We start from the raw sequence: 26,035 nt of genomic DNA, 5'->3' as shown, positions 1-26,035 counted from the left end.
ACGGTGCTGACGGGTCTCCTGTCCTATCCTCCTCCTTTCCTGTCTCATCTGATCTAATCTCCCTTACTCGCTCCTCTCTCCTCCTTTCATCCTTCCTCTCTGCCGTTCACAGATGCCTCTGCCCCGCTCAGCAGTTTGGCACCTTCAGAGTCACAGTTTCACGCCTCCTCTATCTCCTCGGGGCTATTATATACCATCACAGAGCTACACACACTGTCAGCATCTTGAAGTCTCCTTTTTGCTAAGCAATTGATGTGGATTTCCCACCAAAGGAAAGCTGTACTATCTGCACCCATCCAGCCTCCTTGAGGAAAATCAAGCAGATGAGTCATTCCGTCTCTTTTTTATTACTTTTTTTTATTCTTTTTGGGACAGAATATTTAACATCCTACTGGCACATATGAAATAACAACTCACAAACAGGATATATTTACATTTGCACAAGAAAATAAAATGTAGAAAAATTGTGCCAGGTACAGATTAGTGCATGAGTTACCCGCAGTTTTTGTCTCATCTATCAGTTTGTAAGTGTGTAAGAAGCAGATATGAAAACCATTTCAATCAATATTCATCATAAGGTTCCGCGTAGTTGGTGGTCTGCGGGCGAGGAATGGTGTAATCTCTCTCAGGGTCGATGTCCTGAAACACACACACACACAGTGAGAAACGTGGAATCACACATTCATCTTGGCAGGGCAGTTCGTAAGCCATGATAAACTGAGCGTTCATTAACCTTACAATATGACTTGGCTTTAATTGCTTCCAGTAGTGTAAAGGTCACGCCGCTTAATTGTGGAGTTAGATTATTAATCCTAATGCTTTAATACTCACTGTCACGCAGAATCCAGACTCGTAGGGCGATCGCAGAGATTGCTGAGTCCTCCTGCCTGAAGGGAGACACATGATCCAGTTAGTTCATTATCTGTTCATTATGTACTGTTCATCATGAAGAAAGGCACACTTTGAGAGCTGAGTTGGCAGTTAGTGGAAATCATTTTGTGATGTTGGATATGGGCTCCATATTAATTCTGGCTTGTACTTATATTTCCAGTGAATCTGGAACTGGCGGCCAGACTCCGCCACAGTTGTTTTTTCTCTTTTGTTGGATGGTAGGGTAGGATTTCTACATTTTATCTGTGTTATTTGTATAGAAAGTTGACTAAAAAGGCCTAAAAAACAAGACTGAAACAGAAGAAATAAAACATCTTTCCCTTTTCTAATTAGTCATTTGAATTCATAAGTAGTAAAACAGACCAGTGCTCAATTAAGCAAACTCAGGGGTTTTGCTGCTACAGCTTTCCTTGGTCTGGTATAACCTCTAGCTTTTAGCGGCTAATGTTTGCTAACGTTATTAGATATTGTGGTGTAACTGATATTAAAGTCAGTTTGCCAATTTTATAACTCTTTTGCTGTGCATTCGTTTTATCATTTACTATTATTAAAAAGTAGTCACTTGTGGCCACAGTTCAGAAAGAGGTTACATACTGGTAGTCTAGATTTCAATTTATTAACTCACTGTAGAAACTGCTACTAGTTGGGTTCTAGTCCTGTCAGGCTACATGCCAGTTTCTCATTATTGTGCCGGTATCTACAATTAATATAATTGTTTATGTGACTTTATTACATGTGTTGTTAGTATTCTTAGAAATGAAGCAATGAATACACAACTATTTAATAACTGAGCAATCATTTAAGTATTTTCTAAGGAACAGTGCCAAAAACTGGTTCGTTGTGTTTTGTTTCTGTTCAAATATGAATATTAACTGGTTTTATTTATAATTTTTTTAATTAAAGGTAAATATGAGATTTGGAGCATTTCAATTGCCTCTCTGACGGCTCTCAACAAGGTGACGCCTGAGCATGGCGGCTAGCAGCTAACAGTGCAAATATAAGAAGCAACGGTGCTGACAGAGCTAACAGTGTTTATCTGAGTGTGGGTGCTACGACGGCGTTATCAGACGTAAGCACCGTATGAGAGCATTGCAAGGCGGCAACTCAGGCCGAACAAGCAATGTTAAGAAGTGACCTTTTGATGGGGATTTTATCTTTTTTTCTGACATGTTATGTACCAAATAGAAATTGTTAGTTGCAGCATTAATCATTTTTATACCCCTCCTCTATCTTTGCCCCTTAGCTCGATTCACTAGCTTTCAACTGAGCTCCTATCAGTTTGGCTAATGAGGAAAGCGTCTCACCTCTCCTCTTCTCACTATCACTCTCGAAGCTTCCGTTTTCTTGCCCTTCCTTCGGGCTGGCCAGTCCGGGGATATCAGCACTGGGGCTGGTCCAGCCTGCGAAGCTCAGAGGGATATCCTTGGACTTGGCCTCCCCCCTGCAGAAGACGGCGATCTGGGACAACCCGTAGCCCATCAGTAACACCCAGCCATTTGTAACCAAGGCGATGCAGAGCACCGGGTCATCCCATCTCGGCCGGTGGCCCACCTCGGGGTTCCCCCTGACAAGCATGGTGATCCACACCACCCAGACGCAGGCGGAGAGCAGCAGCGTGAGGAAGAGCAGCGTGGCCTGTGTTCGGCCCTGCTGGCGGGCGGCTCCCGTGTAGCTGTAGCTGTACGTGAAGCAGGAGCGGCACAGGAAGTGCAGGGAGAGGATCAAGCTGATCGCCAGCAGGCACATCACGTAGATCTGCAGCATGACAAACTCCTCCTGGCTGTACTCGCAGGGCTTCTTGTCCCGAACCAACACTACGATCAGCCACTGGGTGGAGATGATAACCTGGACCGTGGAGAGCCCCAGGGCCAGGGCGGGCTCCCCCCAGCCACGGGCCGCCGCAAAGCCCAGCAGAGCGAGGCAGCGAGCCAGCAGGCAGGAGAATGCCAGGGCGAAGAGCACGCTGAAGAGGAAGATCCTGGTGGGGCAGGTCTGAGGGGTGAGCCTGATGATGAAAGAGAAGGTGATGGCAAAGATCCCAGCCGTGGCCAACAAGAACATGGACATGCAGGCCACCGTGCCTCCGATGCTGCTGCGCTGGTTCCGTGATGAAATACAGATCCAAAGGGACCAGAGCAGAAGGCCGAGGAGGAGACCCAAGCTGAGCAGGAAGCCTGCAGAGGCCAGGGTCTCCAGCACGATGCCCCACGCTGCCCGGCGGTCACACAGGTACCTGTAGATGGGGTTCAGGTCTCTGCCGCAGCCTGGCATGTACCTCGGGGGCCTAATAATTGAGGAAGGAGTGGTGGTGTTGGTGTTGGTTGTGGCATTGATTGAGCTGCTGTTGGTTGTCTGGCATAGACAGGTGAGAGGGACGCAGAAGAGGAGGACGAGGGGGAAAAGGAGTTTGTGCATCTCGGATAAAAAGGCCATTTTCAGATTTAGTTAGTAATCCACTTGGGGATCCAGTCCTTCCTTTTAAATGTCCTTCGATATGGAGGATATTTACTCCTGAGACAAAAAAGGCACAGAGTTTTAGGGCGTTAAAACAAGTGGGGTGAAATGGATGACAGGATAACACAGAGGTCACAGCAAACAGGAAAGCGGTTTGACAGCCTGAGTGGAGGAGCGCAGGAGGAGGCAGTGCATAGACATGCCAGAACAAGGCAGAGGAGTGTTTTCGACCAACGCTAAGAATGAAGGGAAAAAAGAAAAGAAGACTGCAACAAGGAGAGGTGAGACATACAATGTAACCATTCTGCTGCATCAGCTCATAAAACTGCCACGAACAGACAGGGACACACACATACACAGGGTTTACAAGCAGTTCAGATTGGAGGTGAGAGATATTCACTCCTGATAGCTGATTGCTGCTTCCTCCAGTCTGTAAATGAGCCTTTGTTTGAGGAATCAAAGACGACCTTTAGTAGAATTGCCACTCAATGAATATGACCCCCGGCCCTCAACTTTGCCCTCACACTGGCTTTCATTTGTATAGGTCAGGGGATCAAACAGTGGGGGAAAGGTTTGTACAACAATGGCTGGAAATCCACCAACTTAAGGCAATTACTTCCATCTAAATATAAAGGCATGGAGGTTTTGATAAGCCTATTAATGCCATTTTTAGGATGATTTTTAGCCAATTATAATAGCAAGTTATTAAACAAAACCGATAACACAGAGTTCACATGAATTCCTCACACTTAATTCAGTGATTTGAGTTAAATAGATGTACATGTTTGGTGACTAAACTATTAAAGGTTAACCACACAAAAAGAGGCCATCTTTATGAAAAATAAACTGTGAAAACTTACCTTTTACCCTTTGGGATGCGGAGTAAATGCTTCCAAATCCCACTTCAAAAGTGTTGATTTTTAAACTTTGTCTTTAAGCGTTGCACTAAACAGGCGGCTTAATGCGCCTCCTCTCCTGATGCCATATCCCTGCAAGCCCCAGGTAACAGGAAGAGCACGAGATGAGGAAGAGTGGGGCGCAATGGAGTCTCTGAGGTCTCCACTGGGAGAGAAGATTGCTTTACGCCCTTGCAGCAACAGGTTAGGTAAAAGCAGAGAAACCTGCACCAATACTCATACCTTCCTGTCAGAGCCCTCCTGCCTCTCGGTGTCCCTCCCTCACACTATAGGTGGGGCTCACACACCTGAAGGGGGATGATGCACACAGACACCCACAGGGAGGGTGAGTTCACTCCTCCCTATGCTCTGAATCTATTTCCCATAAGAATTTGCATCCCTGCTCTGGATCAACGTTTGCACTTTATGTGGAGTGTGTGTGAGAGATATTCATGTGAAACACATGCTCAGAAGGGGTGAGAGTCTCATTGTTGTAAGGGAAGTCAAGGTGAGATTCCAACTGACTCATCCCAGGTCTAATGGGACACAGAACAGAACCGGTCGTCACCATAGTTACTGGTAAATCACAGCAACAACATTTGGAAGTGGCGAGTTAGCCGCAGGGGGAGTTGCGTCAAGAATGGAGACTGCTTTCGACTGTTGTCTTCTACAAGCCCATACGTAACGCCTCAACTCATGCCTGTACAAGTAAAGAGTTTATAGGGTGTGTTCAGTTGAACCTCAAGTCACTCTTCAACTGTAAAGTCACTCTGCAAAACACAACCTTGTCTTTTTAATCATCAAGCTTGTTTGCGGCAGGAGCAGAGTGTAACCACATACAGTATATCTCTAAATGTGTGTAAAGTATGTGACGAGATTAATGTCTATCTACGGAATAATTCAAACCTTAGGTCTCCCTGATGTGTCGCCTAACACCAGAGGAATTCAAGCATGACGTCATGTGTTTTAAGTATCCCACACAAATCCCCGTGACTGTCATTGTTAGGCTGGGCTGAAATGGGAAGAAGTGATACATTGGCGTGCGACTCATAAGTCACTCAGCGCTGACAGCCGTTCATTATTTTGAAAGAGAAACCATAGCAACCAGATTGTCTGGGAAAGGTTGTTGAGGGACAACAGTGTTAAAGGATGTTGACAGAAGCCACGTGGTAGTTGTTCCTGTGGTGATTGTTACAGTTTCAGAGCTCCATTCTAGCATCCTTGTTGCTCTTTTGAGTCGGTCTCGCCACGCTAGCACTATGAGTGTATCGATGGCGATGGCATTCAGTCAGATGGTTGGTCAGCCTGTTAGTCCAGACTCTTAAAAACTATTGTATGAATTGCATATTACTTTTGTACAAACCTTCATTGAATCCTACTGACTTTAGTGATCCCTGACTTTTCCTCTATTGACTTCTGAGAGTTGATATTTGTTGTTTTGAGCAGCCTAATGTTATTTCTCAACAACTATGGGATGGATTGCCATGACACGTGGTAGAAGCATTCACTTACACACATTCAAGCATGAACTGTAATAACTTTGGCCACCCTTTAACTTTTCATCGAGCACCATCAGGTCACAATTTCAATCTGCCCATTCCTTTGGTTCACGACTAAATAGAGTGCTGCAGGGATGACGTATTTTTGTAGGCCAACCAGGAAGCTTGCAACCCACTGGTTCCCTCGATAAGCAAATAGGATTTTTTAATCATCAGATTTTGGATTATTACATGGGAACTTTTCAGCCGCTAGGGTTTAAGGTTTTAGCTGGCAACGCACAAATGCCAATCTGCATTAAAGCCATCCTTATCATCAAACTCTAAGTCTTTCTCATCTGAATTCTTAAGTGCTTACATTTTACCTTGAAGCAGTGCACAAGTAGTTTCTTTAACCATGGCAACGTTATAAAAGCTGTTATGGCTAAAGTTTCAGATGATCACCACTTTCACCACAATTTTGAAGCATGAATGCAATTGAAAAGTAAAACGCTAACGGCTCTATACAAACAACACCACGGTCACATGAGTATGAGTGTGCACAATGAGGCTGTGAAGGTGGACTACAGGCGTGATGAGGTTTTTGTAGTCTCATTTAGCCACGTGTTAGCAACCACCTTCTTTAAGAAACATGAAAGCTTCAAAACTCTGACGTGTTTCATATTGTAGCACAAAGTGTGTGTTGCTCAGCAAATGTTAGCATGGTAGCATGACTGAAGCATGCTGATGTTAGCATTTAGCTCAAAGCTTTGCTCTTTCTAAATACAGCATCACAGAGCTGCTAGCATGACTATTATTGCTAATATACAATATGTAGGGTATATTCAAAAGTAGAAAATAATTGTTATTCTATATAATGTCTACAATATAATGTATTTTTTTAACAGAGAGAGTTTGAACATTGTAAGGGTTATTCACTGTGAGCTAGATCATATACATCTGGTATAGTAGTATACCAGCTGATTTATTTTCCTTGTGCGATGAGAAAGAACATTGTTTCTTGGTAATTCCATGATTTGTTTTACTTTTCCTACAAAAAGGCACGTGGGAGTGTGTCGATTTGAGGAAGCCTTCAAATGAGCAGAAATTATTATTAGATGTACTCAGACAGCATTGGAGTTAAGACACAGAAGGAAATGTCATCAATTTGAGTTAGAAGACTGCCGGGAAAATAATAGAGAGAATACTTTCATTTTGTTTCTCATCCTAGATCCCTATTAGTGATATTAAGTCGTGATTGTTTTTTGTTTCCCTCTTTTTGACATATTTTTGCTTGAGATAAATTCCTTATTTTCATCCTTTATGTAGGTGTTCCCGAAAGAAAACAACAGACAACATAATTACTATAAATATACACATTTTACTGCAGCTATCAGAACATACCAGTTCATAGTACTTTGTACTTTGCACTTTGTATTGTGCTTGCAACACATAACATACAGTATATGCCTTTGTTTTCTCTAAGGAGGGACATGGGTTCAGATAGCAGCAAGGAGAGACGGACAGACGGATGGGATAGAAAGGGAGTCAATCCTCCATGATCACGTGAAAAAGTGCTTTGTAGTTTTCACTGTTGCAGCATATCGCACACTCCTTGAATCCCTTGGTGTTGACAGTAACCTTGTGCACAAGGGGTAGAAAATACAATGCAAAATAGAAGCAGGAGGACGTACAAAAGGTAGGACGGGAGACAAGGTCAAAAGGTTCAAACGCTGAGAACAAAATATTTACATTTTAATAGACAGCTAGAAGCAAATACATGCTAGTGTTTTGCTTGCGTCCATTGCCGTGGGTTGGGAGTGGAGGGGGGGAGGAGAGAGGGGAGTCCGAATGACGAAGGTGTGGAAGACGTCAGGAGAAGACTATCATAGATGGATGAAGGGAATTGGGTACGTGGGGGTTTCTTTTTCTCGTCTTCTCATTCAAGTATATATATATATATATATATATATATATATTATAAACAGTATCATATAATCATATAAAAATAAATGATTATGCTCTCCTTCCACTTAGTGGAGTGAGGCACGAGGTAGATAGACGAGAGGGCATTAGGGGGGTTGCCGGCAGCCTTATGGCGGCGTGCCGAGCTGGGATGGAGAGGAGGCGGGGCGGAGGGGACTGGACGGAGGAGAGGTGCAGGCCGGCGAGGAAGGCAGGAGGCAGCAGGTTTAGATGATGCCGTATTTGGCCAAGTCGCTGAGCTCCATGTCGCCGAAGGCTTCCCATGGGCACACCACTGTGATGTCTGTGCCAAGACCCTCCATGCCGGGGATATCGTCACCAAAGCTGCAGGAGGGAAAACAAAAGAGGTCAGTGGCCTGATGTGATTATTTGCATTTAATACATATGTATAAATATGGGTATGTGTGGTGTTTTTCTATTACCCCTTCTGGCCTGGCTTTGGGGCCTTGCTCTTGAATGTACGGGCCTGCCTCTGCTTGAACTTGGGTGGTCCCTTCTTGGGCGTGGTGGGGCCGGCCGTTCCACCGGGGGCCAGGGCGCTTCCTGCAGGGGGGTTGGCGTTCATTTCTGCTGAGGGTCTCTAAAAGACAGATGACATGTTTTTAAAAAAAAATAAGTTACATCAGACGGAGATCACAGTTTTACTCCTGTGGCTTCATCTGCCTTCTCCTCTTTTGTCCTCTGCCCTTCCCTCGCTTTCTCTCTCTCTCTCTCTTTCTCTCTCTGCTGCCCTCTGTTAATCCTGTTTCCTTCCGGCCCTCAATGCCAATCAGAAGAGATCATGCAGATTAGTTTAAACAACCGGATTAGCTCTAATCCCACTCTGATCCGCAGTGGATTTATTGCCCTTCTTGAACAACAGCGATGCCATGTGCAGTGGGAGGTCAGACTTTTTCCATTAGCTCTTCATCTTAGACACAAATTCAACTGCTGATGTTTGATACTTAATATATCAGGATACTGAATACTGAATTAAGAACTATTCCAGTGACGACATCGGTTTTTTTCTCTTGCTAACCTAGTGAGGCTGCATCACAACACATTTCACGGTGTCGTTTTCTGCGCATGGACCTGCTGATCTCCTGAGTAGGACGTCCCTGTCTGTCCCCTTTTGTCCTCATCTCTTAAGCAGTATCCTGTCTGATCTCCTGTTCTCACTCCCCTTCCTTTGACATCTGACACTGGTAATCCTGGTAAGGCAATTTGACAGAGTCGGACGAGATCCTGCTTTGGCACGTTATGTAACTCAAATGTATGTGCCACCTGCAGCAGCAGATCTAGGCTGCCTATGGGGAGGGTCAGAATGGCTCCCCTCAGCAGACTTTTGTGTGAAGCCGCTACCAAACATGTTATCAGCCTACCTGCTGTGACTGTTGCCCCTAAAGTCAATCCTCTTTACACGGTGCATTAGAAAACACACACACACCTGTCCTCTCCTCTAAGTTTCTACCAATGCCTTTCAAGAGTCCCTCTTTTCTGAACTTCATCTGTACTTCAGCCTACACGCTTTAAACCACGTTGTTAGCACGGGACAAGTAACATGTTATAGTTTTCAGCCACATTGGTTCACAAATGCAGATCTGCATTAAATCCATCCTTATCATCAAATTCTAAGTCTTTCTCATCTAATTTCTTAAGTGCTGACTTTTGACCTTTAAGCAGTGCACAAGTAGTTTCTATCACCATGGCAACATTATAAAAGCTGTTGTGGCTAAAGTTTAAAAATGGAATTAATAAGTCACGTCAATAAGGTTGTTCTCACCTGTTGTCACAGATATCCCAAGAGGCCACAGCCAATCTCTACTCGGAGAGATTTCTTCTTTTGTTCTTCTTGAGTTTGTGAAGCGCGTTGTTCGCGTTGCGCCTTTATATCTCCGTCCCTAATCCCCACATCCTCCTCTTTTCCAGTCACATGGGCTACTGAAAAGGTCAAAGTTCTCCAACAAAGGCCAGCATCTTCTCCCCTCCTCCCCTCCCCGACTCTGATTGGCGCCCTTAGCTGCCCTCCCTACCTGGGAGGCGGTGAAACCTACCGGGTAGACAGCGTCAGAGATCAATCTGGAAGGATCTGATCAGGCTTATCCCTCTAAACCCCAGCACGCCTGCGATAGGCTTTGCTGTGAGGAGGCAACCTTGCAATTCAGGTCCATGTGAGACGCTGTTTTTCACGTGTGGAGCCATCAGTAAACAAAGGTCAAACCCTTATCACATTTGTAATATGTAATTATATAGTTTATTGTGACTTTAATTTGATTTAAAAAAAAACACAAGCAACTTCTTCTTTCTGTAATGAAAGTTGCGTGTTGGTGAACTCGAGGACATTTTTGAGCAATTACTGTACTTAGAAAGTGTTTTGATAAATCATTCCCTTAATCAGGTTCATATTAAAGTGTTGTTATTGTTATATCAACAAGTGTAGATGTCGTCCCTCTCCCTTCACCATTATGTCAAACATCACATTTATGCTAAATCAAAGATAACTGTTTGGTCGTGAGGAATCTTCTCCCAAATGAACAAATAGCAGGTCCTGTTACCTTTGAGTTCAAGCCTCTACATGGTTACTTAATTCTTCTTTGGACAAGGTGAAAGAAAATCCTCACAGACCACTATTTTTATCTTCATTTAACTTCAATATTTGAGAAAAGGGAACACTGCAATGATTCAAGATGTAAGACAACATTAGACTATACCTTACTTAATCAGTACAGTACATCTAAACTGGTGTGAAATAATTTTCGAAGGTGTTCCCTTAATGCTTTGGCTTCTGCGTGTGGAAAATGTTTATTTACAGGGAGGATCTTGGATTAGCTTGTTTGGAAACGGGACAAGAAGGCTACTGAAAAAAAGCCATGACACAACCACAGAGCGCTGATGGGAAGGTATTTAAGCAGACTTTTGTGTCTGAGTTCTTCAGAGTATCCAACCATCCATTCTTTGAAAACCAAGAGTCCTTTACAGACTGACTTTACTGCCAACTCACACAGACAACGGGAAAAGTCCACACATAAGGACTCAGTCGCCTTTGTTCCTTGTGTCATTCTTTTGTTCTTCATTTCCTGTATTCATGGATTATTTGAATTCCCTTCTTTTTGCATTCTATCTTGATATATCTTAGCTAAAAGAGGAAGAACGGGGGACTAGAGGAGGCTAGAAGCCCTGTGAGGCTGTTGTAGTCACAACGGTGCTTTGAGCTAGATGCTAAAGTCAGCATGCTAACATGCTCACAATTGCAATGCAAATATACTGATGTTTAGCAAGTATGATGTTTAGCATGCTAATATTTTGTAATTGAAAAAGCAGAGGATTACCATTTGTTCTCTGGGGAACATTAATGTTCATATCAAATATCATGACAGTTAATCGAGTAGACGTTGAGATATTTCAGTGTGGACCAAAGTGGTGGACTGACCAAAGGGTGATAGCGCGATGCTCATGAATACAACTACATCTTTAATGGCTGTAGTTACTAACCACAGTTATTAAATATCTATGCGATCTGTATCTTTTACCATCAACTAATTAACTAAAGCGAAAATGAAAGCAAGGGCCAATAAATGGTGATTACAGTTATCTGAGTTTGAGTAATGATACAAGTAACATAGTTTTCAAAGATGGATATCCTTTTGCAATGATTTACCATTTCATATACTACTCTGGGATTTGGGTCAGCCATATGCTGCACTTTAAGCGGCTGAGGTTTTGAGCGCAAGGTGGCCCTAAAGCAGGGCAGGGTGAAGGCTAAGCCTATTTAACGGTAGGCTATGTAGCCTAACGATGGGAAGAAGCTGGCCTCTTTAATGACACAGACTTTTCTGCACTATGTAATGCAAACTCTGTATCAGTCTGTAGGTTGGGGCAATGCACAGTGCCCAACAGGCCTGTTCATCAATGTAATCGCATCACAAAACCACTATACTTGCCAGTGTGCTGAAATGTTCCAGAAATGCTTCTGTAAGTACCGTTGACTCAGCTAAGCTTATTTGCCTTTGGCCTCTTCAGAGTGTGCAGGCAGATAATTAGCACGGCTCCTCAGTAAAAACAATGAACTAGACTTAACTGTAGCCACACTGTGAGATGTCGACATGTCTACATTGTAGATCAATATGTCAGTCTTTGAGCCCACTCGTCTTATGTCTGCTAGAACAGGCTAATACCTCGGCTACTAATTAGATTAACGAAGGGACTCAGTGTTGAAAATTAGCAAGTGGCAGCCATATGACGCATGGGCTGCTGTGTTTGTGTGTTCAGCTACGCAGGCAGCGTTTAACAGCATGTCAAACATCAGCTAAGTACAACTTCAACAAACAAATCTGTTCTTTCATGAAGCTCAGGAATTCAAATGTGTGTGTTAAGAGGAAACCGTACTCTTTTTACGTCCAAGCCCTCTGGCCTGAGTACCACCATATACAGTGCAGGCATACAGTAACCTACATATGATATATTGCATGTATAGAGGTTTGCTTGCTTCCTACTCCGCAAAAAGCTCAAAGAGACCATGAGTGACTATTCTTGGCTTATGAATGCCCTTTTTTTTATTTATCAAAAAGGGTCTAGACAGGACTGAACCACAGTCTCTGCTGTAACTTCGGACTCAAATGCTGAACTCATGCTTTATGTCCAAGACAAATTTATGTGTGTAAATCCACAGCCATCTCCCCAAAAATAGGAGAAAGTGACCATTAGCGCAAACCGTTTGAAATCTTCCCTTTTTTAAAATATAATTAAGGGTATTCAGGAAGAAACACCAGACACATTAACATTCACTCAGCTTCCAGTCAATCCTTCATTTTGCTTTGATCCTCTCTGCAACCACATAAGGTGAAATAAACTTTATATACCCTTCACCCTAAATAATGACCCATGTATTGGAGAAAATATAGCAATACAGCAAGAAAGACGTACAGCCACATTTCAAGCCTTCATGGTGTGATTGTTGAAATATCAGCTTAAATGTTTGTTTAATGAAGCAGCTTTAATAATAGTTTTGTGAATGAACCACACGTATCCTAACATGTCTACTCCATATGTGGCCAGGAGCTCAGACTGTCTGGTTTGCTGGTAAAGATGAGGTCAGATGGTTCCAGCGATAGTGTTGACAGTAATAGGGCACGTTCAGAGAGCCATGTACAGCAGATATACAGGTTAAACATGGGACACGTCCTAATCCCAACACATGCTGACGGGGCATTCAGACCTACACCCACAGCCCCGTCAGATTATCAAGTAGCCCTTAAACAATACAGTGTTTGTTCCAAGTATGTTCATTGCAGTTCATTGAAAAATGTCATACAGTTGAGCTGTCAGTGTATTCAAGTTACTTTTGTCTTATTACTGGCAGAAGCTTGACATATTTTCATCCATTTATCCATTACTTTTAGCAAATGATTCAACCGTTTTCCTGTTAACTAATTTGAGCTTACTATTTCAACTGTTTATCCATTACTTTGGCTAATATTTCAACAGTTCATTCATCAGCTTTTAAACTAACTAATTCAACTGTATGTATTATGTTAAGCAAATATTTTAACTATTTTTCCATTACTTTTGCCAACTTCAAAATTTCAATTTCTCAAATTTTATTTTATATAATTAATGTACATTTTAATTCCATGCAGGCCTATCCCCCAGCAACAGCATGAGTAGGCTACCAGCTGTTTGGGAATTATTGTGTAAGTGACACACAAGCTTACTTGTGGTCATATGCATGCTCACTAAATAAACAGTTACATGTAACACAGATGCGTGGGCTACTCTTTGCTCTTGTGTCTGGGCCATCTGTAACAGAGTTTTTCATATTTACCCCAAAACATATTTTGGATGGAATTCAGTGTAGGCGGGTTCATCATTGGGAGATCCTGTTTTACATGAGACACCACTGAGACTCCTGACTGTGTGAACACTGTTTCAGAGTTGCAGAACACTGACCAAAAAAGCTTGATTTACCCTCAAAGAGTCTATAGTATCATCCTGTTTTCAATCTCTTCCTTAAACCTATTCTTGAAAGGTTTCTTACTCTGTTTGATCTACCACATATGTGAAGTCCTTTTTCATTTGTTATGGCCTTGATGTAACAATCGTCTATTTATTCCATTTTATATTTTTGAGTTGTTTTCCTGAAGTGTCATCTGCCACATCTTTTTATATCTCTTGATTAGGCTACTTTGTAACTGCTTTTCAGATGGGCTACATACATTATTCATAAAGAAATCACGACTGTTTCTGTTACATTAATATAAGATATTAGAATCTTAACAAACCCAGCTTTGTACTTTACATAAGTCATTTTCTTTCCAGCTCAGTCAGCATTCACAGGCCTCTCCTCTCACTTTAGATTGAAATTCCCTGGCATGGCTTACACAAATTCACTTCAAATACAACTAATGATTTTACCCATTCATGCAAACACATTATGCATTTCCATTTCCTAACTGCCACGCTTCTTTAAGCTTTGAAGTGCAAAATCCCTTCAGTTTTAGCCTAAATCTCTTACTTTCATGGCTACTAGCAATTTTTTTTATACATGGATTTGCCTGCAGTAAATATATTCATTTTTTATTTGATTAATATGTTTTTTTCATTAACCTTATATTCCCTTTTAAAAGCATTCGTATTTTTTCTCTGCTGTTGAATGAGCTGTAAAGAAAAACATGCTGGTGTTCCTTGTACAATGTCAGCATATTGCTTTCAGTAACTTTGGCTTTATTTAACCAGTTTGCTTTAAATAAAGACACATTTTTAATGCACTAATAATGGACGACTTGTCCTTTTCATTGTTACTGCATGTATATATTTGTGTTTTTGGTATCTTTCCAGGGATGCCGAGAATTTTCCCTTTGTGTGTCAGCGTTATGTAAGACTTTAAGAAGCCAGCGTGCTGAACTAATTGGACAGTGGGAAGAATTCTCTGAAGGGCAGATTGACCTGAATCTCATTTCATAGGCTTATGTCGATTGTCGTCATGAGGCCTTTTCTTAAAACATTTTCAGGAACTGTTTAAGTTCTGTCTCCCTCCTTGCAGAGCTCAAATACTTTTCAGTGATTGTCTTTTTATTCCTTCTTTGACATTATTTTTGTCAGGTGAAAATCATATAGAAGACATTTATAAAGTTATTTATCTCAGGGAGAATTTCTTCAACTGGTACAGTTGTGTTTGTGTGATTTTGTGTCATGTTAAGACAGAATTGTCTGTGAAACTTGTCATTAGGTATTTGTTGCACACCTACCCATAAAAAATATATATTTAATTTTGACTCTTCTGTGTACACATGCATTGTGCGAACATTAAGAGTTTTTTGCCCAGCTGGCATTTTGCCAAACTATCCCCCTTTTCTTCTGCAACTCAGACGCCAGTCTTAAAAATTGCGATTACGCTGCAGAAATGCAGAACTTATCACAGAAGCGTCACCGCAAGGACCCCGCTGCCATAAAATCCTGTTATTTTCTCGCCTCACAGACTGAGGCGAGCTGTGAGCTTCATGTGCAGCAGCACGTATGTGGTTGTGCAATTATTAATATGCCATATTTAATTTGAGGCAGGTATGAAAACCTTGTGCAGAAGGAAAGGAAGGAGGCAGTGGACGACTTGGCTATCCTACAGCCTGTAGTCAGAATATAAAACAGGAGAATAAACATTGAGATTCATGTTGCACTGTATATGCTGAACCATATTTGTTCAACCCGGACCTTGGCTTTGATGTTAAATGAAACAGAAATGAAAGCAAGGACGGACCAAGAATTTCTTCATTGTATATTTGCGCCTCACTGGTGGCACAATGTTTATCAAACATTGTATCAAAATCCATCCTCACAATGACTGTTTGCAAAAAGATGTAAAGATTTCCTCTATGCATGGGCCGAACTGATGTGATGTCTGACACGAAGGATGATTGCTTTCAATCTCGGTGAAAGGAAAGAATAATATTGGCTGAAATTGAACACAGAGGATAACACACATTTCAAGAAATATAGAAACACGGGATGTGCAGGGTGCAGACGTGACCTTGACTTTGATGTTAGATGAATCTGAAACGATAGAGCATAGAAATAGAAGTGGATGTGGATAGTTATAACTTTTTCTTTATTCTTGCTTCCGACTTACTTCAATGTAATGTAATTTGTTGACATTTTGTCATATCAGTCCATAGTCACGTGACTCATTTGTCATAAGCTAGTCACATGAGTTGTTAGTCAAGTTACTGTGAATCATGCTCCTTACCGTAACCTAACTAAGTGGTAATGTTGCCTGTACCGAACTTCCTGTGAAGACAGACCTTTATTTTGAAAAGACACTATGCATGTCGTGGAAACTTACATGCTGTCCTTGCCACATCCAAAACTAACACTCAAGAAGTACTTTGAGCGTCGCAGTTTGAAGCTTAGGGCCACTGACCGAGCATCAGAATGTAAGAGTTGGAAGTGAGAATGGGTTGGTTGTATATTTCTATAACGTTTCTAAAAAGTTATATGAAGCCTTTTGTGGCGCTTGAGAGAGCGGCACGAAATATGATAAATGTCCTCATTCCACTTATGTCAGCATCGGTTGGGGGTTGAGAACTACAAGTGTGAAAATGAAAATAACTCTGTGGTTTTGGCATTAGAAAGAAGTGAGTTCATCAGACCTCTGTAGCTGCTCCTCATCTCTGCTTTGGGCCATCAGTCCGAGGCTTGATTAGCCATTATTAGCTTAACACACCTGAATCTTCAAACAAACCCTACGGCAGTCGCATTGCATTGTGGGTAACGTAGGTTCTGATAAAGAAGAAGTGTACACAAAAAAGAAAATCCTAACATCTCTTTTCTGCTGCATTTATCTTTATCCTCACTTTTTAATCATGAGTCAGACCATGTTTTAGATGCACAATGCCAAATTAGTGGGTGTAGTACTATTAAAAATGGTCTGTTATCAATTGTTCTCAATGGACATTAAGGCAGAAGCAAGACAAGTTATACACAAAGCCTATTATTTAAAGTTTGATGGGAAAGCAGGTAGCTCAGTACAACCGAGTACACAACGCTGGACACTCAAGTGAATTCAGTCCAACAGCAGACAGAGAAACAGAGCTCACTGCAGATGTGTTAGCCTCATCAGATTCCATCCACACAAACTGTGAAACAATTGCAAAAACATGAGATTGCGGAGGGCTGAAGAGTATCAGTGAGGAGAGAAGCAAACCAGGAAGATGAACTGACAGAGTGAAGAGATAATTTACAGAGCAGAGAGGTAGTTCGTTGGAGGAAAGGAGAGCCTGTACGACTGAAACATCAGCGTCACTAAATGAGTAAAGGTCGATTTGTGTCGTCCTCAAAAGCTTTCCAGCCTCCTATGAATTTCCCACAAATTTAACCCCATAACAAATTAATGAAATCCAATCCGTTTTCCTCATTCCTAACATTTATATTAATCACTCCCAGGGGGCGCAGCTGACTGTAGCTGCATTGCGAAACACAAAAACCTGTTTATTCATAATACTGAGGAACTTCTGCATCATGCGCATGTGTTCAGAGATAAGAGAGACCACTGAGAATAAACCTGACCTGACAAGGGAAGCATATTTCATTTATTTTTTTCATCCTCCTGAAACACTCTTTCACACTTTGGGATGCCCACGTTGTGATAGTAGTCGAGCCAACTGCTCTGAGTGGGTGAAGAGCGACGGACAGAGGGTTTAAAAGACAGCAAAAACAGTTAAAGTGAAGCACAATGGATTTGAAAAGGGAGGCTGTAATCCGGGCTTTAAGGCTTCCATTGGCATTAAGGGGAGGCCACTTATTAGATTGGAGCGCCGAGGGAGAGACTAATGGGATATCACCAAATCTGAGAGGCTGACGTTGTCATGACACAGGACAGGATGAAGGAGGTGGATGACGCTCGCAAGGGCTTGAAAGCAAATGGAAATGGGATTATTAGCAATTAATAGAAACTGAGGCAACCCAGAAAGAGAAATAAACACTAGCATCCACGCACACACACATAAAAGTGTTCATCCTATTTAATGTGTGTCTCTGTGTGTGTTGGCATGCGTGACGCGTAGGGAGAGTGAATGCTTTTGCTGTGATTAGATTCCACACTACCTGCATATCATGCAAATTTCAAGCATGGCATGCAAATCATTCCAATACTATGCTGCAAAAAGTGTGAGGTAACCAGGAGAAGAAGGAAGGAATTAGAAAAGGTGGGAGCCAAAGGGCAGGACGGATAGAGGATAGATTTATGCGAATGTGAATTCATGAAAGAATCAATAAAGGATTGCAGAAAGCAGGTTGAATCGACAAGAAATAAAAGGAAGCAAAAGGTTATTCAGCGTAGCTGTGCTCCGAGGCGTCCCTCTCAGGCTGCACACACCGGGGGGAAATTAGACTTCAGAGTAGATGCCATGTGATTTTACACTCGGCGCTGTCACGCATCGAGACCAGAGCATCTCTGCTCCCTTTCATTTTTTACTTTGTGCACATGTTTTCTGGGTTAGCTCTTTGCCTGCAGACCTAATAAATGCAGCATTCATCTTTGCATTGGAATGAAACCTGAAAAGGAAAAGCTTATTTATGAAGGTTTTTTATTATTTTTATTTCTAGCAGCCACATATGTTCTTTATATATATATATGAAGATGAATGAGTAAACTGATGTTCTGGGTTTGTTTCATTACAGATGTATCAATGCCATTTTGTTTACCATTAACAATAAAAGCAATAATTAAGTAATTACTTATTTTACTGCCATACACATCCTGAGAGCTTTTAAAGGGAACATCTATTTGAACCAGTGTTTATTTTCAAAAAACACTCTATTTTGGTGCATGTTGTTTTTCTCTCTCACACACAAATACACATGCACAACACACACATACCCCCCCCACACATACACACACACACACACACACACACACACACACACACACACACACACACACACACACACACACACACACACACACACACACACACACATGTTTGGATGGCTCACAGCGCCTATGTTTGCTGCATAACTCGATAAACTGTTAATGAACAGGATTAATGTGTATTTTTATGTTTATGTCTTCGGTCGCAGCTCATAAATTCCCAATCTGTTCAGCTTCATTATTCAGTGTGTGTGTGTGTGTGTGTGTGTGTGTGTGCACAAGGCAGGATACGCCCCTTGGCTAGCTAAGCATCTCATTTCCAGCCCACAGTGTAGTAATGTACTCATTAATACTTAACAGAGTCTGGAACAATACGTGCAGTGATTGCCGCTTTCAGGCGTTCATTAAAATCCAGGAAGCCGAAAGAATGCACATTATAGATCCTATATGTTGTGAGAGGCTGAGAGATAATAACATCGACACCACGCCAAGCATTTTTAATACCGAGTATGTGCCAACTTAATCGAAGCCAATATTAGTTTTTGTTCATTTTTGCACAACAAACTAAGGCTACTGTAACACTATGTAAAAATGCAGTAAAAGTAGTAAATCAATTTAAATCAGAACAGCGGAATAATGCTGCTTTAAGAACCTGCATCCTTGTCTTTTTTTTATGGTTTCTAACAATTCTTTGTAATATTATGTAAAAAGAGACACTTTGTGGCTATAAATAGACCTAAAACCAACTAAAGTGAGATACAGAAGAACCACAAAGACACACAAAACGAATACAAACAGACAAAAAACAGCTAGAAAGAGATGCAAAATTACCAAAAACAGCCAAACTGGAAAAATATAGATCCAAAAATGTGATGTTACAAAACATTAATGCAAAAACCTTTTACATCAGGCCTTCCATTCTGTGCTATGTCTTTTTATTAAAACAGCAGCAATGATTTGAGATCAATGTGCTCCTGGGGACATATGGTTGTATATTTGTACAGTTTGTTAAATGGCTCAGACATAAACTCTGAGTATATTTTGTTACCCAGCACACCACAGTAAACTCTACCAGCCTCCTCCTCACTTAAAACCCAGCTGTAGGCATGTGGAGCCGAGGTGGAAGTCTCGCTTTAGTACCTCACCCACTGTTGTAATGTGCAGACACACTGCAGCAAAGAAAGATGCTGTGAGAAAGAGGTCCTACAGAAAACCAGTGAGACAGAATAGACATTAAGTTGGGAGGGAAAGAGAGAACCACAAGGAAGAGAGAGGGGGAATAAAGAAGAACCCTGCAAGAGTGAAGGGAGGAGGAGAGAAAAGAGGAGAGGAGATAAGGGAATAGCACTTTCCACCTCCCCGACGTTACCGCTGTCAGGGCTAATATCTCATTACTAGTCCTAGCTGGAGGCTCTCAGGCAGTCAGCGAGAGGTCAGGAGAGCTCCAGAGAGCCAGGATCACAGCGAGGCTCTCATTGAGCTTAATAGCATAGAAGTCCAGAGACATCATGGAAAGACTCTGAGGAATGGTCTCAAAAGAGGATTCATGAGGAGATGCTTTCATATGACTAATTGTGGGAACTGAAGTATACATAACACGCTCGTGAATATGCCCATTCATGTGTTAAAAAAGAGTGGAGAGGCCAAAACGTCAAAAAAATTGACTTCTCATTGCTTGCAAGTGTCTATCTTACTTTAATGTTTGGTATTTTATTTGCTTTGGCAGGAGGAGAGGAGAGAAGGGGAGAGAGGGGAGTAGAGGAGAGTTACGGAAAGGTAGGGAAATAAGGGTAGGAGAGGAGAGGAGAGAAAGGAAAGGAAAGGAGGGGAGAGGAGGGGAGAAGAGGAGAGTAAAGTAGAGGTAAGGAAAGAAGGAGAGGAGAGAAGGGGAAGGGAGGGGAGACTACATGACAGGAAATTAAGCTTTAAGTAAAAAATTACAGCATTGGCAACAGCTCCTAGACCACAAACATGAGAGAGAGACAAACAGAGAGGCCCAAAAATCAAAATAAAGGAGTGGGCCTCATAAAGTATGAACTCACTGGTTTGGTAAGGGCCACATCTTCTACATAATTACACACAAATACATATATGTATGCACATATCGGTCAATGATGTAAACAACATAGTTACGAGTAATCTCTCTTTTACTCCTGCAGGGGGCAGATGGGTCTCACTCAGCAGAGCTGTGTTGCGGCCATCGTTCAGGTGAAAACCTCTACAGTAGTTTTCAGTGGCTCACTGTGGGTGAGAGAGGACGGATTACTATGGTTTCACACCCACAGCTCAGCGTCACACACCCCCCATGCATACCAGCCATGAAGTCAGCTAAGTGTGTGGTTCTGCGGCTAGTGCTCTCGGCGTGTGGACGTCTAATATTCTGCATAATAATATCATGTGGGCTTTAGCTGCAAAGGATAGAGAGGCTCCTCTGATAAGGCCTGAGCTTATGCATAATTGCTTTAGTTATAATATACTGATACATGTTGGTGCAGACCATGACATGTTACCCTCCACTGTGCAAACCTCTCATTGGTTTGGTTTACGGCACACAGACCATGATTTATGCAACATCTGGTCAATAGCATTATGTAGCTTCTATCTTTGACCACAAGGGGGCAGACACACTTTTAAACAAAAATCTGCAACAAAACTTTACAATCTGGTTTAACTTCACAATACTGAGAGCAGGGCCATGAAACATCTTTGTGAGGCTGTACTTGAGCTAAATGCTAACATCAGCATGCTAACATGCGTACTATGATAATGCTAGCATGTTGATGTAGACATGTCACTAGCATGGCTAAAAAAACACACGTTTCCCTGTTGCCTTTAATATGTGAGTTATATCTTAAACTTAAATAATTACTTTTGAAATAAAAAGATTAATCGAGCTCTTTGAAATTTGACGAGGTTTACAATTAAAGTTGTGTTAACATTAAAATAAAGGAAGATTCTTTCAATGATGCTGCCTTAGCTTTTGCCAAAAGTCAAATCAATTATGTTTTCATGAACTTTATAAGTGTTTCGGGATATGGAGAGACAGTGGTTAGCATTGTTTTCATTAGTAGCTGAGGAAACAACTGTAAGTTAGCTCAATATGTATTAGGGTACACACAGTAGGTCTCATCATGCATATTTTCTTCGAATTACAGAAAAAAAATGGTCTCTGGAGTGAGTCAACTCTCTAACAATGCATGCTGGGAAGTTTGCTAATAAGAAAAGGGTTTCTTTCAAACTTTATTTGGTGAGTTTGGTGAACACTCAAAAGTTCATTCATTCAAATCAACATCACAAGACCGAAACTCAATAGAAGTCAAGTTAATAAGTTCTGAAATGTGTCTGAAAATGAAAACTTGTAACAAAGAGTTTTAACTTCTTTTGTCCGTGATCTCTTCTCTACCTCTCTAGGGAACGGGCTACTCAGCACTCAAGATTATAGAACTTGGTCATCACACGTCCTGTCTTGGTCATTCGGGGATACATCTCTTGTAGGTTTTTTTTCACTTCTGCCCTAAAATAAGATGACAGCCGAGAGAATGTGAGTCTGAGAGAAGCTGAAGGGGTTGTTGGGTGCAAGCGCCGGGCCCCGTGGCTCACTGTCACTCTCAGCACTGGCTGCCTGCGTGTCACCGTTCAGTTGCAGACGACGTGTTGGTTTCGCTGCTTGGCCTGTTGTGTTATAGTGGCTTCCTACTAGTGATTATGCTGACCGCTATTGACAACCGCGAAGAAGGAAGGGAGGGAAAATACAGAGGGGATGGTGGAGACAGGAAGAGATGGGAAGATACGCATACAAAGAGATAAGATGCTATCAAATGTGGATGACAAGCTGGAATTTGTATAGCAGAATATTGACAATATGACAGAAAAGAGTGAAATTACAGATGGTTTGGGACAGAGATAGTATGGAAATGTTCAGATCAGAAAGTAAAGTTCTGGTGGTTTAGGGACGGATAGTTCGGGATGCAAATATGGGGGAGAAACGTGGTATAATATTTTAAACACTGGAGAAGGACTTTTTATATTTTGGCAATAGGCAGGGACAAACTGATTTAAATCAGTTAATTAATTCAACTTTATTTCAGACACATGGGTCCATACAAAAAAGAAAAACACCAAAACAACAACAAATACATACAATACAATACGAGGACAACAAGACAGTTATAATCATTGCAGTTAAAAAGTCACCAGTGGTTAAAAGAAAGACATTATTGTATTTTGTATTATTTTTAATACGTTTTTTTCTTTCTATACTTCTGTATGGTGACCTCTACTTTAACCTCATTGGATCCAACCCGCCTTAACCACCCATTGGATAAGGTGCATGCATGACAATAGTGAGTCCCGTGTGGTGACAATAGGGACATTTTCCCCATCAAATATCGTGATTGTAATCTAATAAAAAAATGGACGAGGGTTAGGGTAACTGTCTGTAAACAAGTCCTCCTTTGTGTAGTTCTTAATACCCCGACAGAGGAGCTTTACGATAAGCTATAATAGCATTTTAGGCTCTCTAGCCCATTCCCTCAAATGTCAGCCTGTCAATACAGCTTGCTATTGGTCGAAGGTGCAGTTTGAAAGTCTGAGTTCACCCAAATTGAACTTGACTCCTAAATAAATATAGTCTACAATGCTGGTGTGACCAGTTTACAGAGCCTGTATCCATCTACATACTTGAGCTCAGTCAGCTTGAAGTCTAGCTGTAACGTTTATGTTTAGAATCCCCAAAAGCAGCATCCAAGACTTTTGGCTTGGTATAATAAGCAGGGATGCAGAGCCAAGAAGAAAGGATGCAGAACAAAAATGGAGAACGGGATAGTTTTTTTTTATTAAATGGAGGGATGAAGAGAGAGGGGTAAAGCTGATGAGATGATAAAAAAGGCTGAAGGGAAAAGGAATGAGAGACTTTGCTAAAAATGCAGCAAAAAGAGGAAAGGAAAGAAAATAGAGAAAGTGCAGAGTTGAGTCTTATTTATAGATGAACAGACTGCTTCAGTCAGTGTGTTTGTGTTCGTGCATAACAATCATTGTGGGGCTCTCGGTTCAAGGAAATTGCCCCCCAAACAATCTGCTGTGCTTTCATAATACTGAGCTCGTCTGACTTTCATAAACTGAGCCGCCGTCTGTGTTCGCTTGTCTGTGCTGTCTGTTCGTGAATGCAATCTGATGCAGTGCATGTTTGTGTGTGTGTGTGGGTGTGTAAGTGTGTAAGTGTGTGTGTTTGTGTGTGAGATTCCTGACAGGAGTAGGTGGGTGCTGGTCGCATGCCCTGCAGATCAGTTTGTTAGAGTTGGCACCACAGAAGAGCGGTTGGGGCACCAAAGTAAACGGCACATAAAACGAAAAAAGTTGGATAGTGCTCTTATGAGAAATAGAGGCCGATTATACTGAGCTACGCAGCAACAGAAACACGTACACACACACACACACACACACACACACACACACACACACACACACACACACACACACACACACACACACACACACACACACACACACACACTCAGGCACGCACTTACTCTCTCAAATTCACACACATGTGCAGTGTCTCCTGAGTTGACCCCAATTATTGACGCATAGAAGACAGATTTAAATCATTTAGACTATCCTTAAATAAGTTTAAAGAGCTCTGCAGGATTGAGTCCTAAAATAAAGCAATTAGTCAACATTTTAGCAGTTAGTTAGATTTAGTTAGATACCTGAAATATGGTCTTAATTAGACTACAAAACGTCATCACGCCTTAAAAGCCTCGTTGGGTTTTCTGCTGATTGCATTAAAGCTTCATTAATCATTAAAGTGGTGCTCATTTGTGAAGATCATCTTACTGGACAAAATGTGTTAAAGTATCCTTAACTTATTTATCACTTATGTTCTGTAATTTTCTGCAATTTCCTGTTAAGGGAACCAGTGCGAAGCTAACTTCCTGGTTTGCCTACAAAAATAAGTCATCCCTATGTGTGTGTTATCTGCGTGGGCTACAGATGAATGTAGAGCGATCTTGTGAAACCTTTCTCTCCCTGAAGATTAAACCCTGACTTATGCAGAACTCAACCTGATGCCATTTTCCTCGTTCTGAGGCAAATGTGATCTCTCTGTAATAACAGGTTGGCTACAGCAGTGACAGATTACACGAGATGGCGGGAAAGAGGTGAGACAGCAGACAGCGTTCACTTATCCCCACCACCAAACATCTTGGAAGAAATTTATTTGGAGAGAATAGGACACTCTTGGGGGATAAGACTGTATAAACATTATGAGTCATTTGAGGGCTAAAGATCTGAAATCCACCTCTAAACATCGATTCAGCCAGAGAGATTAGCAATCCAAATAGATTTCTGCTCAGTCATGTAACAGCAGGAACTACAATAATTAAATCATCGCCGAGATAGAAGGTGTTCTTTATCGTACATGCACTGGTTAGCACTGCATTGTTGCATGTAAGGAACGTAGGAAAATAATGGTACATCTTTTGGACAGATGGATTGCAAGTTGCTTAGGTGCATGAATAAAATAAATCTAAATTAACAGTTCAACATTTTGAATGCTTATTCATTGCCTTGAAGAGTTCGATATAGTACGCTAAATGTGAAGCTAAGGCTGGTTAGCTTAGCGTAGCATAAAGACTGCCACCGGGGGTGGACAGCTAGACTGGATCTGTTCACAGGTAATACAAATCTGCCTATTGGCGGTGAGATTATTTTATTTATTTATTATTCAAAAAAATAAATAATAAACTGTTCAGGCCCTCTTCCCAGCTCAGCAATTTGTGTAGAGTCCCTGACCAGTTCATGGCTCCAGCTTAGTATTCACTGCAAAGAGTGCTATTCACCTTCTCTACGGGCAAGAAAAAAGCAAAGCATAGCTCATAAAATGTGGAACTATTCCTTTAACTCTATGCAGCTTTTCATGAAGAACATTTCCAAAAGGTATCATGCAAAACTATACAATCCTATAGAGCAACTATAACTTTAAGAGGTCAGTTTTGGTGTGCAAGTATGCTTTTTTATGCCTTTTTTTATGTTTTTTACTTAAGCCACAGTGCATCATGCTTCTGGTTTTCATCCCTTGAACACAAGCGCTGCAATGCCAAATGAAAATTGTTTTACTTTTTTGTCTTCCATATTTCTTCAGCACATCTGGGAGTTGAGCCTGAGAAAACGAGCGATACATGATCCTTGTTCATCACACGCCTACGCGTATGTGTATGTGTGCCCTGGATTCTGTTAATAGGTGATGAGGCCTGGGAGACGCCAGAAGGAAAGAAGAATTGAAGGTAAAAAAAAGCAATCCTCCAATGCCTTTAAATTTAAATGACTTCAACAACAATTTGCCTGTACAAAATAACAACAAAAAATCATAAAAACAAACAGTCGTGAAGATCCATGTGTTCTGCAGAATGCCAGCATTATGCAACACCCATAAATCTGGACGGTGACATGTTGACATTCATACGGCAAAATTCACAGCCGCAGGACAACACGGCCAT

The 26,035-nt window shown here is 41.6% G+C and overlaps 2 protein-coding genes across 2 annotated transcripts; both read right to left on the bottom strand.

Moving 5' to 3' along the window:
* Positions 1-561: 561 nt before the first annotated feature.
* Positions 562-3,324, bottom strand: LOC129097916 (G-protein coupled receptor family C group 5 member D). The gene is made up of 3 exons (XM_054606813.1): positions 2,196-3,324; positions 832-887; positions 562-639 (listed from the first exon to the last, which is right to left on the bottom strand). The coding sequence occupies exons 1-3, from the start codon at positions 3,322-3,324 to the stop codon at positions 562-564; spliced, it is 1,263 nt and encodes a 420-aa protein (XP_054462788.1).
* Positions 3,325-7,908: 4,584 nt separating this feature from the next.
* LOC129099005 (retinal cone rhodopsin-sensitive cGMP 3',5'-cyclic phosphodiesterase subunit gamma-like) lies at positions 7,909-8,267 on the bottom strand. Its single transcript, XM_054608155.1, has 2 exons — positions 8,125-8,267; positions 7,909-8,026 (listed from the first exon to the last, which is right to left on the bottom strand). Exons 1-2 carry the CDS (start codon positions 8,265-8,267, stop codon positions 7,909-7,911), a joined length of 261 nt encoding a protein of 86 aa, XP_054464130.1.
* Positions 8,268-26,035: the final 17,768 nt, after the last annotated feature.

This window comes from Anoplopoma fimbria, chromosome 11, assembly GCF_027596085.1.
Source record: "Anoplopoma fimbria isolate UVic2021 breed Golden Eagle Sablefish chromosome 11, Afim_UVic_2022, whole genome shotgun sequence".
Lineage (NCBI taxonomy): Eukaryota > Metazoa > Chordata > Actinopteri > Perciformes > Anoplopomatidae > Anoplopoma > Anoplopoma fimbria.
This window is presented reverse-complemented; position numbering and strand designations above follow the sequence as displayed.

What these genes read in the sequence shown, in the direction of transcription:
- LOC129097916 (XM_054606813.1), bottom strand. Translation starts at nt 3,324, where the DNA reads ATGGCCTTTTTATCCGAGATGCACAAACTCCTTTTCCCCCTCGTCCTC. An exon ending in TGATAGTGAGAAGAGGAGAG is followed by an intron (nt 888 to 2,195) that starts GTGAGACGCTTT and finishes GTCTCCCTTCAG; the next exon opens with GCAGGAGGACTCAGCAATCT. An exon ending in AGTCTGGATTCTGCGTGACA is followed by an intron (nt 640 to 831) that starts GTGAGTATTAAA and finishes TGTGTGTTTCAG; the next exon opens with GACATCGACCCTGAGAGAGA.
- LOC129099005 (XM_054608155.1), bottom strand. Translation starts at nt 8,267, where the DNA reads ATGAACGCCAACCCCCCTGCAGGAAGCGCCCTGGCCCCCGGTGGAACG. An exon ending in CCAAAGCCAGGCCAGAAGGG is followed by an intron (nt 8,027 to 8,124) that starts GTAATAGAAAAA and finishes TCCCTCCTGCAG; the next exon opens with CTTTGGTGACGATATCCCCG.